Source organism: Channa argus, chromosome 16, assembly GCF_033026475.1.
Source record: "Channa argus isolate prfri chromosome 16, Channa argus male v1.0, whole genome shotgun sequence".
Taxonomy (NCBI): Eukaryota; Metazoa; Chordata; class Actinopteri; order Anabantiformes; family Channidae; genus Channa; species Channa argus.
The window spans coordinates 15,364,286-15,385,188 of NC_090212.1; the positions used below are offsets into that span (position 1 = coordinate 15,364,286).

The 20,903-nt window shown below is 38.7% G+C and overlaps 2 protein-coding genes across 2 annotated transcripts in view; one reads left to right on the forward strand and one right to left on the reverse strand.

Annotated features, from left to right (window-relative positions):
• The first annotated feature begins 290 nt into the window (after positions 1-290).
• LOC137101808 (TLE family member 5-like) lies at positions 291-7,099 on the forward strand. Its single transcript, XM_067480658.1, has 7 exons — positions 291-698; positions 3,339-3,436; positions 3,823-3,886; positions 4,352-4,396; positions 4,518-4,580; positions 4,678-4,752; positions 6,182-7,099. Exons 1-7 carry the CDS (start codon positions 672-674, stop codon positions 6,419-6,421), a joined length of 612 nt encoding a protein of 203 aa, XP_067336759.1. The 5' UTR covers positions 291-671; the 3' UTR covers positions 6,422-7,099.
• A 2,441-nt stretch (positions 7,100-9,540) lies between these two features.
• plpp2a (phospholipid phosphatase 2a) overlaps positions 9,541-20,903 on the reverse strand; it is a 16,003-nt gene continuing 4,640 nt past the window's right edge. The window contains exons 2-6 of the mRNA XM_067480657.1: positions 15,536-15,687; positions 14,540-14,802; positions 13,832-13,889; positions 12,898-13,074; positions 9,541-11,895 (exon numbers count right to left, since the gene is read on the reverse strand). Of these exons, the coding sequence (XP_067336758.1) occupies positions 11,746-11,895; positions 12,898-13,074; positions 13,832-13,889; positions 14,540-14,802; positions 15,536-15,687 (800 nt within the window). The 3' untranslated portion in view covers positions 9,541-11,745. The remainder of the gene's footprint in view (positions 11,896-12,897; positions 13,075-13,831; positions 13,890-14,539; positions 14,803-15,535; positions 15,688-20,903) is intronic.

Here is a 20,903-nt window from a genome sequence, read left to right on the forward strand (position 1 = left end):
CGTCTGGTAACTGGACCTCAGTGCCACAGCCTTAAAGGTCCCCGCAGTGGAAACCGTAGTTAACGCTCTTACTTCAGTAAAGTATTTAAAATCGCCCCCTTAACTTGCAGTAGGATGCATTTTGTTTCAGCGAAGTACTTGCCCTTTTACTTCTGCTTTGAGTTTGTGTGCCTGTGGACCCAGCCGCCCAACCCCCCGGCCCTGGATGCGACGAAGAGCGGGTCAGTTCAGCGCTGTGTCACACGGGGCGCCCGCTCCTCCGATGCACGGTTTGTGTTCCGGTTGACGCTGCTCTTCTCTTTAAAGCAGAGGAGAGTCTGGGGCTCATGTGTCAACATCCAGGGTTTCCCTGGGGAGGTGTACCGCTAACGCTATTCCAAAAAGAGAGAGAAAAAAAAAAAAAAACACCCTGATGTTCCTTTGAAGACTCCTTTTATTCTTGTTAACCTGTACATCCTCGAAAGAAGCGTGGTTTGTGACCACAGAGACCAGACCACGATCTGCGGCTCCCGCTGTTTCGACGTTAGCTAACGTTATTTTAAACGATGACACAGGACAAAGTGCGAATCGCGTCTCCGATCATTTAATAGTATCTGGGGACCTGTTAGCTTAGCCAGCTAGCCTGTGAATTCGGTCAGAGCAAGGAAACGCAGCGAAAAGCCACTGCTGACATGATGTTTCCTCAATCAAGGCACTCGGTAAGTTGCTAGTTGAACTCGTCCCAGTTCTGAGAAACTGAGCAAAGCAGAACCCGAGCTAACGCTAGCTAACAGGCGACAGTTGCAGGTAGAGTAGCTGTCAGCTCGTCTCACAATGCCACACTTCTCCACATCTCCTCACGACGTTTGCACAGTTTTAAAGCCAAAAAACAAAAAAAAAAGGTGTCACTTTAGTGCATTAAGTTACATCTAGCCGGTTTGTCTGTGGCTAATTTACCTGTGTTCGGCCGCTAACAGTTTGTTGTTAGCTAGCTTTTTCCAAAACAGCTAATTGAAGTTGATTGTTGAGTGTGAGACCAGGTGCGTTAAGTTGGCCTCGCAATAGTGTCAAAGCAGTTTGCATCAGTACAGGGACTGAGGAAACAATTAAGGCTGGATTTCATTAAATAAAGAACTACCGCCGCAATTATTGAACGTTTATTCGCTTTAAACAAGGTCTGGGACTAATGGGTTAACGTTACAGCAAGACGGGAACAAGAGCTTTGTCCTCCAAGGACAAATTAAAACCATTTCAAATGGTGATTTATAACTCTGACAAACAGTTTCATAACTAATGCCAAACTAACTGTATGACATAGTCACCAGCAGAACGACCCTTAGAAATAAGATCTAAATCGTTTTCTTTAAATACTAATACTTAATACTAAAGAATCGATTAGCAATTAAATAGTGTTTTCATTTTTTCATTCATTTATTAACGGAGTTATTCTAAAATACTCTAAAATAGAATAAAATGTCAGATTTGCAGAGTGACACCTTCAAATGTCCTGTTTGACCCACAACCCAGGTTACAAGGATGCAATGATTTTTTTTTTTGAAACAGAGGCAGCAAATCCTTCACGTGGGAAAAGCTGAGACCTAAAACCTTTTTGACTGTTGGTCATTCTCTTTATTTTCAATAGTTTTTCTGTTTGATGGAGGAATTGTGTAGCTCTAGAAATGACTCCTTTGAGCAAATAACTGCCAGATTAAACTGTAATGAATATGTTAGTTTTTAAACCATAGGGGACAAACTGTAATGTCAGACAAGCCGCACTAAGCAGCAGCAGCTAGAGCAGAAAATCAACCTTGCAAACCACAGGTAATGGGGAAGTGGTTAACAAACATACAAAAAGTGACACAAACCATTTATCAAAGTACCACTGCAAACATTTGCCACAGTGGTGTCATATGACTGAATGGGGAGAGTCATGAAGTTGCGTGATAAGTATGTGTTAAAAAGTACATAACTGTTTACATGCTGTACCATGGTGCAGATTGTGTGCACTCTGGACCAGGTTTAATTTAAGTTAGTCTCTGTATTTGGTTCATTCGTCTTATATCTGGTTACTCAGTTTAGCTGGACATTTAAAATTATCGGTGCCTCCAAATTATTTAAGCAGCTTTGAACTGGGAGCACTCTGAGCTACAGTAAACATTTCAGAATATAGATATTTTTAAAAATGGTGGCGATACTCATTTAAAAATAACCCACTAAACGTTTTTATTAACACTTTTGGAAGCCACAGTATGGTGGTTTGTTTCAACATGTGACTGCTGTTCCTCTTTTGAAGTCTAGGCGGAATCAAAGATTTTCTAAAGATGTGAAAAGTTAGACATTCTCACTTTAAAACTGCTCCTGGCTTTGTAAACAGGACTGAAGTGGAAACATGTTAATGTTACATTGTTTTTCCTCTTTAAATGCAGGACATTAACCCAGACTTCATCCTGGGAGATCCATTATTCGTGATTTTTTAAAAGTCGCGTGTTTTTTTTTTTTTTTTTTTTTTTTGGGGGGGGGGGGGGGGGGGTCTAATCTTATGTGGAATATCTAAGTTTTTAGATGGTGGTTAAGACAAAACAAAGAACATTTACTGCTGTTTGACTAGTTTCAACTCTATGCTTTGGTTATTCTAAAGCATGGAGAATGAAGTTTGCATTTTAGGTGCAGAATTTTGACCTCTGTAACAGAGTGATTCTTTACTCCCCTAATCCCACTTGAAACCTTTTTGTGCCTCTTTGACTGCCTTTGTGCCACTTATTCAAAGACTGATGAGGTTTAGGGCACAGGATAAATCCTGGATTACAGCAACTTTGCACTGACGATTTATGTGTTGTCTATTCAGACCCAGACTTCTAATGCGGCCTTTAAATTCCTCACATATATGGTCAGCATAGACATACTTGTATCTTAACTGATGAAATGCATTACACAAGGTAACACATTTCAAGCTCCTAAAAGTGCCAGGTAGGTGTTTCTGTGCTGAAAGACATTTGTTGAGGCAAACTGTCTTGTTTTATGCTCTGAGACATTGAGCCCAGTCTAGGATGGCCTTCGTTTTAGCTTCAGAGGGTTAATCTCAGAGGTCAAACTGCTGTTTCTAGACAAACCACACACCACCACATTTCTCAGCAGCAGAAAAAGGCAAATTAGTTTTTTATAGTGTTTTGAATTCCCTTTTTGTTGGAGAAGTTAAGGTTTAGTTAAGCAATGGCTGTGCATCCAGAGTGTTATGTCATATGGGGATGAGAAATTAACCTAAAACAGCCTGTGGTGGTAGAGTAAATGTCTTAGATGTGGGGATCTTTGTGCAGACTTTCTGTGAGATTGTGAAAACTGACCATGCTCCTGTTTTCCAGGCATCCTCTCAGTCCAGTCAACCTCTGAAGTTTACTACTTCTGACTCCTGTGACCGCATCAAGGATGAGTTCCAGTTCCTTCAAGCACAGTATCATAGGTACACACTTGCTGAGACACAGAAACAAATGCTTTAAATTAGGAACAGAATATATGAACACATCAAGATTATGGGGGATTGCAAGAAGTATGTGTCCAGCATTATTTTAATAAGGAACCTTTTTTCCATAGTCCAATCCATCAAGTTCAAATCTATCTTGCCAAATGCAGATTTGTAGTTTGAACTACATTCTAAGCTCCATACTTAGCTGATGTGTTTGTAATTTTATTTAGGTTGGTTCTTTTGAGAAAAAAATAAATAAATCTACATGTTTTACATGTCAGGTGGCAGAAACCTATTGCTTAATTTATTGGTTCAGTGAAACATTTGTTCGTCATTGCTTTTTAGAATCCAGTTGAGTGGTTTTACCTTTTTTTTTCTAACAGTTTGAAGTTGGAGTGCGATAAACTGGCCTCTGAAAAATCTGAGATGCAGCGTCACTATATCATGGTATGTCTTATCATTTAGTGCAGGTGGCATTTTAAGAGCAGAATCAGATCCAGTAATATACCAAAGTGCTTATTATGTCTATACCAGTGATGGTTTTTAGTGTTGCCACTACTACTTACCACATTTTGAGCTGTTTATCATGTTTGGGTGAATATACATGCGACAGTGCTATAAGAATACAGTATACTTGTGGTAATGTATAGTTTTGATTTATAGTTAATGATTTTACATTTCACCTCCACACACCAGGTGTGTGGTTCCTTCATTGTTAATGTTTTGTATACAGTAATTTGTCATCAGTGAAAATACTGACTCTTGATTGTTTTGAGCTTATTCTATGCATCAGTCAATGCAGTCAAGCAGTAGTAATGCATCTTGAACAGCACTTTGTGTGGGATTAGAAGATAAGGGTGTGTGTATGTGTGTGTATATATATTTGTTTTTTCTCATTCTCTGTATCTATAGTACTATGAAATGTCCTATGGGCTGAACATTGAAATGCATAAACAGGTGATTACCTTCCCTTATAGTGCATTTTTTTACTATCCTATGTCTAGTGGTTATCTCACTTAACCTTTTTTCCATTCATTTTCTTCCTTTTTCTTTTTCTTTTTTTTTCCCCCCACTGTAGGCTGAAATAGTGAAGAGACTGAATGGGATTTGTGCTCAGGTGCTGCCTTACCTGTCACAGGAGGTGATGACAAAGCCATCTCTAATTATGTATCTTACTTCCACTTGCAGCAAATAAGAGTCTTTGCCCTTCAACCATGACTGTACTGTGTCTGCTCTAGCATCAACAGCAAGTCATGGGTGCCATAGAGAGAGCCAAGCAGGTCACACCTCCTGAGATGAACTCCATCATACGGGTGAGTTTTTTTTTTGTTTGTTTGTTTGTTTAATCTTGCAAACCCCATGTGTCACCATCTCCTCACTTAGTAGGAGGCAAGATCTCTGGATCACCCAGAAATGCTCAATAAACGCTGTAGTGATGCACTTTATTGGAACAGGAAAAGGACACGCATGCAAAATCAACCATTTAGTAGCCACTCTTTAAAACTATTCTTACAATTTTTTTTTTTCTCCCCCCTATTTAAAAGTAGACAATGATATTTGTAAGCACGGAGAAAACAAGTGCCAATCTTACTTATGTGTATCCTGTACTAATGTGTTTTCAAAGGGGCATTGTTCTCTAATTAATGCTTGTCCAAAATAAGTCATTATATTCTACTAGTAGTATTTTTGTAGGTTTACACTGGTCCGCGCTGCTTCCAGGAAATAGCCATATGCCATAGCTTTCATCCCCCCCACTCGCCTTCTTTTAGATGTAACCAAACTACCAGTCTTACAAAGGTCTGGATAATGCTGACAACTTACTCGAGTACTGTATGACAAAGTTTTAAATTCTATAAGCTGCGCTGTAGGAGACGGGGTGACGTGTTTTCCACTCACTCAGCATAGTTGTGCTGGTTTCTGACACAATTAGCGCTGCAAACAGGTAGCTCGACCTGATCAGCTGATGCTAACACTAGCTCTCATGTGCGCTGGCTGCCACCAACACATCCTGTACATGAGTTGCAATACTTCAAAGTCTGCTATACACACTCCTTGGGAGCTCCAGGGCTCACCTGATTTGTTCATGTACCAGAATCAGACCGTAGACTCAGTGCTGGTTTGCTTTTTAGCCTGTGGATGTCACATTTGCATGATTCTGGCAGCCTGACTTTGGAGAGATTTGCTGCTGCAGTTTGTTGAAGCAACCCAATATTTATGGCTTGCTAGTCTTATAATTGATTAGCATCTTGAGATAAATACTTAGGTTATATGAAATAACTTATATTTCATATATCCTATCTGCTAGTGTCATAGAACAATATGCATTTGAGTTAGTATATTTTTATTCAAAATGCAACACAATTATCATAGTAAATTACTAATAAATACTGATTTTCGTAATGTGCAGCTTTCGGTAACTGACAGCATTGCATTTTTCGAGAAAGATGATGCTGACTATATTCTATAATTTCTGATGGATTCATTGTATCACGTTGATCTGGCCTGAAAGTTGTGCAAAACCCAGTACTTGCAGTGCCCCAGTCACACAAGTGGTCACAAAAGAAAGCAAAAAGGGCAATAAGTCCGATAATACTTCAATAATTGTCATGCTACGTGCACAAATTATGCTACATGCATGTTTGTACATCTACAAACATGCTATATACATGTTTGTAGTACAGTTTTAAAGTTCTCAATTTTTTAAGTTGTGTATTTAAATGTCTTTACCATCTCTGTTTGCAGCAACAGCTCCAGGTGCAACACCTGTCCCAGCTCCAGGGCCTGGCCTTGCCCGTGACCCCGCTGCCCCTGGGCCTCACCCCTCCCACCCTGCCCACCGTGTCCTCCAGCTCTGGCCTGCTCTCCCTCTCCTCCATTCTGGCCAACTACTCCCACAGCCAGGCCCAGGCAGTGAAGGAGGACAAGGCCCGAGACGCTGCAGAGAGAGCGCCCAGAGGAGAAGATGGGGACAAGTCAGACTAGTGCAGACAGTGTGGAGGTTTGAAAGGGGATGTTGTTGAGGGGGGGAGTGGGGTGTTGAAAAAAGTAAACTGAAACTATAAATGGAGATGGAGGCAAGTCTGGCAGCCTGCCTGCTGAGTGTTGATGTTAGGAGTAAATACAGGGATGGTGTTGAGCAAAAAGGAGTCAACTTTTGGCTGGAGAGACTGAACCTGCAGATTGGTTGAGAATGAGAGTTAAATGTTCTTAAAATTTAGTGGTAATAGACTCTCAGTTCAGGCTTCTAGACTTTAGATGCGTGTGTTTATTTTTATTTTATTTTTTTAGTTTAGTTTAAGCCAGGGGTTATTGTTCTTAACCAGACAAATGCTTTCCTGTGTGTTTTGAGAGCTGAGGAATCTCCCTTACATGGATCTGCCTCTCACAGGTTTTCTTTTTTCCTGCTTCACATTATCAGAGTAGTTTTCTGTGTTTGTTTATTTTTAATCTTTTCCCCTCATTTCTCTTTAGTCTCTGACTTTTATCTTACTTGGCACTCATTGTGTACAAGGCTTCATTACATTTTCTTTCAAAATGAAAAACAATGAGGATTTTTATTTTATGTACCTGGAGCCAAATTAAACTTTTGTCCGATGTTAAATGGGATGTTTAAAAGGGGCATTTCACTGGTTACCTGCATTCAAACCCTTAAAAAAACAACCTAAACCACCCATTTTCACACGACAAACCACTGGGCGTGTTACCTTAGCTGTGTACCTCAATCCAAACAAATGGAATTCTATTCCTTCAAAACCCAAATTGTTTTAAAAATGATAGTACACCAAGCTTATGGGTTAATTTGTGTCTTTTAGGCCTGCTGCTGCTGCTGCTATGTGTGCTACATGTCATGGACCATGACTCATTTTTAAATGACCTTTTTAAATTTATGCTCTGAATGAAATTAATATTTACATGCTGTTTTCGTGACGTTAAAGACAGGCTATAATTAGTCTATAGTTGCCTGTATGTGCTTCAGTGAATGTGTTCGGAAAGAAGAAAACACTTGTTTTAACTCTCTTATTTTCTTCTTCGAAAGCACCTTTAGCATTTTCCTAATCCTCCCTGCTCTGTCACTGCTCTGTCCCCTTCTCCATGCTTGTCTGGTCTTAAACTTGAATAGGATTTAGACTCCAGAATGAGACAGGTGACAAAAACAGACCAGTACTGTGTTATAGGTTACCAGAGCACTTCAGTTTATACTGAGGCTGTATAACAGGGGATTAATATTTTTTTTTTTTTTTTTTTTTTAATGTTCCCGATGCTTTGATTTAAAGAATCTGTCCTGTTTGAGTTGATAAGAGTCCTGTAGGTAACAGCAAACGTGCTCCCTGTGAAAACAACACATTTATTAAAACCAGAATTTGTGTTGTGACCAAAGTCTTTTTAATTTTACTTACTTAATTTTACTCAACATTTTAAAACAAAAGCTGTGTCCCATCTCAATACTGCTTCCTAATTATATCAAGTGTATATTGTCCACTTACATCTGGATAGTATACTTTTGTTGCAGTTGTACCAAGAAATGTACAGTTTTTGAAGGAAAAGCACAGTATTAGATATCAGTTGAAAATTGTTGAATGCTACTGGCAATTATACACAAGTGTATCAATATAAGAATTTTGTGGGGGTTTTTTTGCCTTTTTTTTGTTTTGCCCCCCAACCACACACAAACGTGTGAGCAGCCCCTTTGTTCATTGTTTCATGGGAAAATAGTCTCCTCCAACAACAAACTCAAAATCATCAATATTGAATTACAGAAAACCAAAGGAAAAAGTTGAGACTTGAATAAAGAATCTTGCTGGAAATCCCCACATGACAAGTTCTGATAGACCTCTCTGGCAGCTAATTCCAGTGAGAAAAGATGGCTAGTTAAGCTGATAATGTCAAACAAGTCTATACACAATTGGATAGAGGGCAAATCAGCAACTTCCTGTATGTGTGTCCAAAAACACATCTGTCTGAGGTGCCCATGCTTTGAGGTGTGTAAATATCTCCTATTCAGATGTATTTGACTATTCAAGCATATAGTTGAGTTTTATGCAAGTATACTGACATTTAAACTTTTTATTAGTGTTAACATGGTTCAAAAACCACTCTGCTTTTTCATACTCTCCATTCAATTTAAATCACCTAAAAGAAATATTAGTGACATACATACTTATTTTTGAGTTTGCTGCTGAAGGAGTATTTCCCAGCTTTAAAATGCACAAAGGAAACGTAGGAGCTAATAACATTCTCTTGAGGTTAAATTTGTTGTTAAAATTGTTGTCCACTGGGTTTTGTGTAGTTATGTTGTAGTTTGTTAGCATAAAACTGTTGATCTCTTGTATACCAACTACAAAAGCAGGAAACAAAGTTTAGTGCACAGTGCATGCAGTTGGCATGAGAATGAGGACATGGCTGAAACGATGAAGCGAGGCAGCAGAGGGCAGCAGTGCTCTCTCAGTGCTCATTAGAAGAATCTTATCAGGACTGATGTGAAGCATTTAAAAGGAGTAGAGATAAGTGTTGTGTTCACATTGTTACCGCTGTTCTCATGTTTTTGTTTTTTTTTTTGACTGTGGGTTGAGCACTGGTGCACTGCAGGTATTAGCTATTGGCTGTTTAAAAGGGGCCTTTAATGTGACCACTTTGCAACAACCAGTCCCTAATGTCTGAGATTGAAGCTGAAACTTGTATTTTTTTTTAAAACTACTTAAATGTTTTTGTTCTTCCTGCCTGTGTTAAAGCTAGGAGCTGAAGAGCTTCCCTCCTTTGAGATTGACTTTAACATATTGAGTAATAGAACAGATCAGTCATTTGGACTCTTTATGCTGATGTCGGTCTCTGTAGAAAACCTCCTTTGGCAAAACTCAGACATATGAATGGTATGTGCGTTTTTGCTGTGAAGGGCCAATTTGTATACATATGGATATATCAATATACATATTTTTTAAAGCATTTTTGTATGTTGCAAAGCTGCTTTTTAATGTGTATCACGGAAGAGTTTAATGTTGTATGTGTGCATTACAAGCCTATAGTAAGAGGCACAATGTTGTATGCTACATCTTTTCTGTCTTGTTTTACTCTCCCATTCTCTTAAGCAGTAACACCTAACACTGTTTTCTAGGATTTTTTTTTTTTCCTAAACAAGTTTAATGTGTGAATGAACACAGTCTGAACCTGAAAACACCTAGGACATAAAAGATGTAAACTGTGTATTCATGAGAACAAATCAACCTTCTAGCAGTAAGGAAGCTTCTCTGGTGCCTTACACATAAAAGACGTGATTGAGATTGGTCATTGTGTCCGTGGTTGTAACTATGTGTGGGAGGGGAAGAGATTTGCGCAGTCTGAAGGACAGAAAGGCAACAAAGCTCATCAAAATCACTTCTCATTAGAGCTTGAAGTCATGAAATGTAGCGTTTGAAGCACAATAAATATGTTGAGTCTAATGGTCACCTCTTCTGTAGCTTCATGAAATCCTTTGGTATGTGGTGTGGTACTCTTACTCAGATACAACATTTTGAGAATGTACCTGTACATAATTATCACTTCCCTTCAACTTTGTTTTCTCTGTTCTGTTTTACACAAAAATCCAAATTAACCAAAATTAATCAGTTCACTATAAATCCCCAAAGCTTTTTGCTTAGTAACAATACTTAATCTAGGAAAAGTGACATGAGTACCACACATTTAATTAAAAGTGCAATCGCTTAACATGGTTCTGTTAAAAATTTCCCTGCCATACCTTTGCTAAAAGGTTTATTAAAAAAATCCACAGCACACTTGTGTGATAACTTTGAACAGGTTTTTTAAAGTCCTGTGGCACTGTGGAATCCCAACAGTCATCAGCGTGTCCAGACACGAACCGTGCATCAGTTTGCTGCCTCCTATTTTCATCAGGAACACAAAGCAGAGGAGAGAAATAAACAAATGTCAAACGCTTTCCCTCTGACACGTCACATCCTGCATAATGTTCCAAGTGAAAACTGCAAAAGAAACTGGCTGAAGCAAAGAAATTCTTACAAATACTCTGCGCAGTTTTGGTGTAGGTTAAAATGCCCCATTACAGTGCATTTAGTTTGTCAAACTTGATTGTAAGACAGTGGTTGCACAAGCATTGAAAGTTCAAGGAAAAGTGTTAAAGGGAGCCTTATTCTTCTGTTGGCCGTTATTGTAAAGTCATTCAGGTGACCCTAGATAAGAAAAACATGCAGAATAAAATGACCAACTCAACACATTTCATTGTCACAGCACAGTGTGTTAATACATTCCTAAAAGCTTTATTAGGCACAGTTAAACTAAACTGTTTGCACTATACATAAATGTAAACCAATCATCCATAACATTAATACCACCTGGTGGTTTTAATATAAAATGTTAACATATTAAAGTGGTTAAAATTCAAAATAACCGTAAGTATTGTAAAATTGTTTCTTAGTGTAGTATTTTAACTTTTGCGATTTAAGTAAAGTTTAGATAATCTGCTTAGAACCTAAGTCAAAGATTTGTGGTACAGTGCTTGTAGTGGAGTATTTTTTTTTTTTTTTTTAAAGGCCAATAGTTGCACTCTTGAACATTGAGTTTGTACTTCTACCATCTCTGCACAGTGTTTCACATTTTGCTGTGTAGGCAGACTGCTCAGAGCAACCATGCTGGCCCTTGTCCTCAATATTAAAACCGCCAGTGTAAAAAGTTGTGGCTGATCAGTGTATATGGCATTTAAAGCAGTTACACAGGTAGACATTATAAAGCTGGTCAAACAGACCTCTGCAGAGAAAAAGACAGGGACTGGCAGGTGTAATGTAGCTCCAGTGTATAAAATAATTTTGACTGCAACAATGTAAAAACAAATGCATATAAATTCAGTCAATTTTTTTGTCACCCCCACTTAATGACAAAGGAAAAACAAAATTACGAGTTTTAAAACTTAACATTTCTGTTATGCCATTTTTGTTCATTTTTACAGTTTAATTTCAAGCATAAGTTCTCTGAAAATCGTAGTTTTCTACTTGCAACTGGCACGGAAATAAAAAAACATTTATTGAACAGTTATGTAAAACAATTCAATCACACATTTTGGTCACACACACACACACACACACACGATGGCACTTCTGTTCCAACAGGTTTGGGGAGTCAGGGTTTTCATAACTAAATTTTTGGGAAGAAGTCTCAAAGCGGAGCAGGTCGAGTCTGGTTCTTGAACGTGCTTACTGCACTGTTTTTATTTCCCGTCCTCAGAGTTCTGTGTTTTTTGGTAATGGAGCTGCTGTGTAGAAAATGTTGGCCCAGGTTAGTAAGAACAGAGTTCAGAAATGTGCTCATACAGTTCCAGAGTAGTTGTAGTGGTTTCCGTGCTGTGTGTCGGGAAGCTGCGGGCTCGGTTTACGTTCGAGTTGTTCAATTTCTGCTGTGTCCGGTTGCATACAGGGTGGGGGGCGCTGCTTAAAGAAGTCCGACACATATCGGACCTGAAAGAACAAACGAGTTAACTCAAGGTGAATAAAGTGTAAACAGAAATATAATAAATCTGTACTGTAACAAATGCCTTTAGTGAATGTGGATTTTATTTTTCTGTAATTTGAGGCTTTCAGTTGTAGTGGTCTTGTACTGAATTATATTAAAGGCAGGGATTCTCACAATAAAATCAAATTAAAACCCAGAACTACAGCAGCAGCCTCAAATAGTGAGGTTGTAATCTTTAATGGATGTGCACTGCATCCTAGATTTGTTTTAGCCAGATTTCCAGGTAAATCTAACATCATTTGCATTAGATAAGAATCTTAAAAGTCGGGAGTATGATCACATCATATTGTGCTGGCACCAGTAGCATCACAATCTAGATATGCTCTTAACAATCGTTCATTATATCAGCTGACTTGTCTTCAGATGAAATGTACATTTTAATGCTGGGGTTAATTTTAATTATTTTCTATACTGATTTTCCCGTCTTAACCTACTACAATACAATTTCAGAATTTGTTTATTTCATATTAAACTATAGCTACAAAATAACATGTTCCCTCTGTAGTACAGTTGTAGATGAAGTTGACATTTTTTTTTTTTTTCAGAGAAAAAAAAAACTCATTTAAGAAAAAGGAATCAACAAAATATTTCTAAGTCTGAATCAAACAAAAACAACAAATGAGGAATTAGTTTGAAAAGCTCAAATAATTGGGTAGTGATATTTTAAAATATTTCCTGTAAATGGCACACGTTTTTGGTTTGGCCCGTTCAAATATTCTGTAGAAGCAAAAATCTTAAAATCTTACTTTTAAGCAGGTAATTTCTGAGTAAATGTTTTTTTCAGGAATTTGAAATGTTGAAGTATTTAACATTGTGCGTGCTATATGTAAAATCATTAAAACATCGTGACCATAATGGCTTTAAAACAACTGCAACTTTTACCAGTGTCAAGCTCCTAAGCAGGCACTTTTGATTTAAATAAGGCAGATACATGTGGTTTAACTCACAATGAGCACAGCGATGAGAGCCCCCTGCAGCAGCCCCACCAGTACGTCGCTCCAGTGGTGTTTGAAGTCAGACACACGCGTGTACCCCACGTACAGAGCAAACGAAACCAGGAAGAACTGGATTGTTGGTCGAACTAGTCGCGTCCACTTCCCCTGCATTCTGGCCTGGACGTAGAGCTGCGCACACACACACACACACACACACACACACTTTTTACAGGGCTTGGACTAGAAATGGTGTAGGTAGAAGCTACAGCTCTACCTACAGGCACCCTTCTCCCTAACAGGACTCAAGACAGCTGAATTTACTCTAACTCACTAACTTCTCTTGGTTTTACATCCCATATATACTCTACTCCATCATACGCAGTGATTAGGCTAATCTTTTAGGATAGTTTAAATTTTCACTAGTGAGTCAAACATCCGCAAGTAATCACTGAGATTATTCCACAAATTAACTAAAGTACATCTAATATTATTTTATTGTAACACACAATCTAAAATAATTAAAAACTTTAGAGCCATTAACTTGCTCAATTTATTTATTTTAAGTTGATGGCAGCTATTCTGCCCTATTGACTATTAATAAAATCACTTGCCCCTAAAGTTTAAAAATTAAGGCTGCACTTTTGTTTAAAAAAAAATTAATGTTCCTTTTTGGGAATCGCACAATACACATGCATTCCTAATTTAATCCACACCAGAGTCCTGAAGCACCTATAAGGTAACAGACTACTTCACTCAACATGCCAACAGGGATTAAGCTTTTGAATTGTCATCTTCCGGCCATTGTGCACCGTGAAGAGTTACAACAATGATGTTTTTTAACTCCAGCCTTGTGACGAGCTCCTTCTGTTTTCAGTCACTTGTGTAAGTTTTTGATAAACAGACACTTAAAAGCCACACAAATGTACGGCGGCGGCGGCGCACTCACCGACAGAAACAGCATGCAGTACATCCCAAAGGAGGAGTGGCCGGAGTAGAACGATAACCTGAGGAGCAGAACGACGTGGACAAAATTCACTCCATTATTCTGCAATGCATCATTTTAAACCTTTTAACCCAAATCCATATTTATAACTTACAACAAACCCTTTCCAACAGGAGCATTTAATAACATTTCATTTGTCTCAACTTTAGTATTAATAACTATTGTCCAGGATTCCAGTAGAATTGAATTGCAGTATTTTGAACAATTAAAATTCCCTAAATATGAGTAAATATAATGTTAAATATTAAAACACTGTAGAGTTACTTAGAGTAAGCACAGGACATCACTTAAAGTAAACCTCTGTTTCTATTCATTTTATCAACTAAAATGATTATGTTTTAATTCTTTGAGTGAATATTTTCTTTATGTAGAACATTAAAACATTGAATGTTTCCATTTCTTGGATTGTTTCTAAGTTTTATCAAGATTTAAATATAAACAGTAAAGATCTGCTGTTATTATAATCCAATAATAAACAAAACAATTTTCTATTTTCTTTTTAAATCCTACTTAAAGCACATCTTTCTGGTTCCACCTTTTCACATTTAAAATAATTTCTATCAATGTCATTTTTCACTCTGCCAAGAACAAAGTTATTCTGGCAGCATATATATAAAGAATTTTAGCCGGCCTTTACTATTTCAAACCCACCTGGATTCAGTCACGTTGCGGGGGCTACCGGTACAGTTTATGTGCAGCAAGTATCCATTACAGGTGACCGGGGCACATACTGATAAAAAATTTGGACGAGGACGACCTATGGTGAACTTTGCCAGGTCGGTGAGTGATTGGCTAACGGCTCCTCCGAACAGGAAGGTGCCCACCACCTTGTAGAGAGCCGACAGGTACTGATTGAACTGGGAGTTGGAGTGGAGCCGTTTTGTGTGCACCAGGTAGGCCTCACCTGTAGTGATCTGTGAAGGGAAGACAATGTTTTGCCACTGAAGAAGTGAAACAAACGAGTAATTTTTGGTAATACAATGTTGGTATTACTTTTTATTTAAAGCCCAGGACTTGCAGTGTAATTAAGCCATATTTACAGGGTACATTCTTGTAAGAAGGGTGTAACTTTATTGTACTTACAAACTTCTAGGTACCTGGTATGATAATGTTGGGAAACACGGAACAACCTGGAAACTTAAACTGTTTTACTGTATGTATTTTATAACAAAAGCATATCTAATATACTGTGTATGTGCCACATAATGATGCTAACAAACAATCTTGTTTGTAGACAACACAGAACTTAAACTGCACAATAAATATCACCTAGCAAAAAACAAAAAGGGAACTTTCATCAGAGTAATGTGTGCACTTTAACTGCATTCACACATCATTCCTGCAGGGTTGAGCAGAAGTGTCTCCACGTTTATTTGTACATTAGAGCCGATTGGTCCTTTCTCTGATTGCGTTAAAGTCAGAAAGTTGAATTGGTGCCATGTAGTTAAAATAGATATTCTTTAGTTCTTTTCAAGTTCTCTTTAGTTCCTAATCTGTGTCTTGTTACCAGGTACCTAGTATGTATTGTATATGTAGATCATACTACAAAAATGCACCCTGTAGATATGGTTCAACTACATGGACACAGGCTCGGTCTGACATTGTGGTCAGACTTTAGATTAAGCAGACCATTGGTTTGGGACTCACGATGACTATGGAGCAGATGATGGTGACTGCAGCCATGGTTCCATGGGAGATGGTGTCTCTTCTGTATGGATAGCTGATGCTCTTGTCATCGCAGTAGATTCCTCTCTGGTAAGGGTTGAACATCAGTGTCAGGATGGCCGATGGTAGAGCCGCTGGGGAGGGGAAAGAAGACAGTGAGTCCTCCTCCAGTAAACAAAGTATGAAACTAAAGAAGGATGGACCAGATTCCTCTGAAATCTTGAAAATTATTCCTGGATTTTCCCACAGAGTAACTTTTTTTTTTTTTTTTAAATATATGTATTAGATTACGGACATACCCTGTCAAATAAAAGATGTGCGGGGCCACAAATATAATACTGATAATTATGAGAAAATAAAACAATAACTTGGCACCGTTACTTACAAATGCATATTTGGAACAACTATAATGCAGAAGAAAAATTAATCATTGGCACTGAAAAGACCATAGGTAATTTCAAGTTGGGAACTGCAAAGTTTAGAGTTGTAGTAGCAGCTCCTGTATGTAAATGAAGGCATTGAAACTAATTAATACTGCAGTCTGTGGAAACCACACTGTGCTGAAGTCCACCCTGAGAGACCACCCTTTCAGCTCTGCACTGACAAGTCAAAGCAGAACCACAACACAATGAAGTGCAGCTGAGGAAACAGCTAAGAACACACTGATGGACGAATGTTTTGTCTTTGGGCAGAAGGCCCAACTCTGCCAAGTAAATTAATTTGTCATCAGTACAGCTCAGTGGCAGCAGGTTCACCTCCGCATGTCACATTTATTCTTTACAGAGGAACCGCTTGTCACCATGGAAGCCTACGTGATAGCACATGCCATGACCTTTGACATTGGGCCAGTGTTTACGGAGGAAAGGGCCTGGGAGCTGAGGGCTGAAACAGGACCCACACACAGAAACACGTGCACCACGGCATGTAAAAATGAGAGAGAGAGAGACACACACACACACACACACACGTGTAAAACATGGACCTAGCCTAGCCAACTATATGGGTTTAACAGTGTCTTTGCAAGCAAAAGGGGCTTTAGTGGTGCAAAAGCACATAAACCTGTCCGTTATAAATTTGAGCAGGACAATAGTTTAATATTTATGACTGATGTCTGGAAGTTTCTATACTCCAACCTTTAAGTTATTTTCCTGGGTTCGAGAAGAGTGAGGAATGGGTGTTTTCGTAAGCTGGGGCTGTATATTTACCGAGTAACGCCATAAGAGCAGCTCTACACTAATAGATTGCTTCCTTCCTCCTGAGTGCGTGACCACCGCTCTGATAGGCAAAGCTAAATGAAACCACGTGAAGATACACGCGTGCAGAAAGGAAAACAGGTAATTTTGACATGATAATTGCGGCGTGAGGTCATGTGTACATTTATGGGCGTCTAATAGTCGAGATGGCGACTCAAGTCCGAGGTCACACACACAGAGTCGCTGACAACATTCACACCCAGCGTTTCCTCCTTTTAGCATCATGCTACACACAGACATTAATGGACAGCACTGAAAAGAGGAATTTCAGGTTTCATTAACTGTTCTGTACATAATTGGGGATGTTCTATATCCATTTATGGTAACACATTATATAAAGTTATACACTTTTGCTGAATATTGAAATGATACATCTACTGGAAATAATTTAGACATCTTAGGAATCTTTCTCAACACTATGGGTGTAAACATCGGTGAATACAACATGATTTGTGCTGTGGGTTCAGCAGTGTTATGGCTGGTGGTGTTGTAAGCCCAAAACCAACAGCGCATTAAACCATCTCACAGTATTATTTGACTGTCGCCTGTGGTTTGTCAGAGAAATTAAAACACTGCCGCTTGTGTATCAATCTCTTAAAAGGTTTAGGACCAAAATGTAGCAGTTATTTACCATATGAGCTCTCGTAACCTCTCACAGCAGATAAACTGAACTTTGAACACACTTCCAGAGGATTTTACATTTGTTAAATCCAGATTAACAGCTTGTTTGTTGTGCACTGCCTTTAACTGGACCATATGAACCACAAAGCCCTCTTTCATTGTTTCTATGTCAGTTTTCCTTTTTAATGCAGCACGTTGTGTTTCAAGCTACTGCCAACTGCTCCAAACAAGTATGGTTTTTTTAAGAATAGTTTGACTGACTCTACTCAAATAGGTTTGAAATAGGCAGCACTACAATGTAAGTGGGATCAACTCCAAAAAAAATAGTGTTACATGTTAGACATAAGGAAACACAGAAATAAGGCGCATCAGGTGCTGGATACACGCGCAGTACTTTCGAGCAGCATTGTTGCTTTTGGCCATTTCAGACGATTTGTTGACAATGAGTTTAACAATAGTATCAGATTTAGGTTTCTGAAATGTTTGAGAGCGGCTGCAATTTATTTGTTATTGACATGACATGTTGCACATTACGTGGTCATAATTCACTTTTGTGAACCTGTCAGACTGATGAGTACTGTGTAAATAAAATGCTGGTGTGCCGCTTTCAATGCATGCACAATAAAAGCACCATCCTTAATTCAAACACAATGCAGCAGATACCGAGTTCTACTACATTTTTAGTCTTGTTGCACTGATGTGTACCACTTTCTACCAGAGGAAGATGCAAACAGACTAATAACTAACGTGATATGCCAGTGATAATGACAAGCAGTTTCCTCATTAAGGAGACCTTTTTTTTTTTTTTAAATTGGAAGGAGTTCCTTCCCTTACATCTCAGAGTCCATTATTCCAGTAGGTCAAGCATGCTCTCAGCTCCACTTTGAAGGGACGCCCAACCACTCTTTATTCCACATGGTGCAAGGATGATATTTAGATAAGAGACTGCCACAAGTCTCCTGTGGCTGCATACTGCCAGGATGAAGATGTGAGTCAACATAGTTGGGCAATGGCCTTAAAAATACACACACACACACACACACACACACACACACACACACACCTAAGCTTATCTAACAACAGCATTGGTGAGGAAGTTGATCCCCCTTCGTGTCAAACACACTCCAACAGTCTCTGGGACCTGGGCCCACAGAGAGTTCCTATCATCTTAACACGACTGTTCTATTATTACAGAAAGGCTTGCTATGTTTTTATAGTCCTATGCTGGGGGCAGCCACCCCTTCCAGAGGCTGGGGAGAGGTCAAAGGTTTATTCACTAAATAATTTACTCCCAAAAAGTTCCCAGACATCTGATGTGTAGCAGACTACTTCACATAGACATTCTTAATGTATTGTGAAATAGGGTGGGAGAGGACAGCTGAAAGAAAGTAGTCTGTGGTCTGACAAGATCACACATTTGAGCAGCAGAATCACTGTGGGGAGGATGATTTACAGGGTAAAATTAATACAACTCAATACAGAAAACTCCTGACAGTAAACCCGATGCAGTCCGCAAGGTAACTGACTTTGAAAAGGTTTGTTCTCTAGCAAGCAATGTAGCCAAAGTTACACATACGTTGACTCGAGAAGAGCTGTTCACTCATGAGCATTTTTAATCAAGGAAGAATCACAGGCTCAGTGCTGCCAAACACATAATTTCGTATTACAGTAAATGTAAAGGAGCTGCGTGCCACATACATTTAATAAACTTTTATAATGGATTTTGTCTGATTCACTTATAACCAGCGTGTTGAAGTGAATTACACAAGGATCTCTTCTTGGTGATTTATTTATTTATTTATTTATTTATTAATTAATAAATGTATGTTTAACATTTAGCAATCCTCCATCCTTTATTCCTTCCTTTCTGTCCCTCCTAAAATCCTTTTGTTCCTCTTTCAAGTCTTGATTTGATCTGAAAATTCACAAACTACAAAGTGAAAGCAAACTCTAACCTTCACAATCAGTACTTTCACTTGACTACATCCTACAAGTACATGCTGCAGTAGTTCTCACTGAACTGGACCTTTGCTTATTAAGGGCTATTTTTCCCTTTGCTATTGCTCCAAAATAGTTTAATAGAATCAGACCGCAAATAATAATCCTACTCTGATATTTTACAAGTAAATATGGAGTTTGTTTAATTGACACCATTTCCACAAACTTCATCAGCTGCAGAAATCTCTCCTAAAGAAATGGTCTTGCTGTTTGTCTTCACTTCGTAGCAGATAAAACAAAAAGCAAGAAAGGAAAGCATTGTTTAATGCTTTCATAATCTCCACTGGCAGGAGTGCAGGCCTCATTCCACTTTAAATAAACATGATGGAATCTCAGACACAAGTAGAGCTTCCCCTTGACCTCCAAAGAGGGAAGTGTTCCTGTTTATTCATCTTTCAAGATGAGTACAGGCCTCGGCCACTCATCTTGGAAGCTGAATGACACACACACACACACACACACACACACACACACACACACACACACACACACACACACACACACAAAAATAGAAACCGATAAGAGTCCTGTATGTGAACATTTGCTTGACATCTGCATGTCAAGGCTCAACAGGTGACTGTGAGATCTGGGTGTCTGCTGGGAGACCTATAGCAGCTTGTTAGTTAACAGCAATTCATGACCAGTGTTCCACATCACACTGAGGTGCTTAGAAATCCAATATTTAACTTGTGAAGATCTCACTTTTCTTTTTTTTCCCCTTTTTTTGTTCTGGCAACAGTTTTTCGCTGCACAACGCTTCCAAGAAAATCACCTGACAAACGGTGCATCCTGTGCTGTATAATTTTGTTGGTGCAGACCTCACTGTCCATATATCTTTGGGCTTAATCCACTGTTTCCAAACACACTGCAAAGAAAGTGCATCACTTCCTGTGAGGCCGGGGATTTTTCCTGGGAAAGTCCTGCACAACACTGGGTGATAAAAAAGCTTTTTCTTTGTATATCCGCTGCTTTAGAGAAGCCAAACCATTTGTATGAAAAGGTTAAGCGTCACTACTTTCAACAATACTACGTGTTCTGGAATGCATTGTTTGGTTTTTATGCATACAAAAGGGAATATTTCGATGTGTGTGTCTATTTTGAAATCCTGGCTCAGGATACTGAACTCTCATGTTGGGGGTGGGCTGTTTAGAAGCACGCTCTGCAGTATGCAAGTTATTTTTTTATTATAGCTCTGTTAAAGTCCATTTGTCCCTTTTGTTATACTTAGTCCACATTGTCTTTAGGTGCTGTTTTTTTCCCACTGTGCATTAGATGCAGGTTATGCTTTAAATATGTAATAAAAAATATTAATGAAGAAGCCTGCAGCCTGAACTTTTGTCCCAACAACATTCTAGTGTGTGTTACATTCAAACCACCAATCAAATTATTCCTGCAGGTTTTTGAAGTTCATATCATTGTGAAAGTGTGCAAAAAAACACAACAAATGGCTGGGAAAAGGTTTCTTTAACTAAAATCAC

What these genes read in the sequence shown, in the direction of transcription:
- LOC137101808 (XM_067480658.1), top strand. Translation starts at nt 672, where the DNA reads ATGATGTTTCCTCAATCAAGGCACTCG. An exon ending in ACATTGAAATGCATAAACAG is followed by an intron (nt 4,397 to 4,517) that starts GTGATTACCTTC and finishes CCCCCACTGTAG; the next exon opens with GCTGAAATAGTGAAGAGACT. An exon ending in TGCCTTACCTGTCACAGGAG is followed by an intron (nt 4,581 to 4,677) that starts GTGATGACAAAG and finishes TGTCTGCTCTAG; the next exon opens with CATCAACAGCAAGTCATGGG.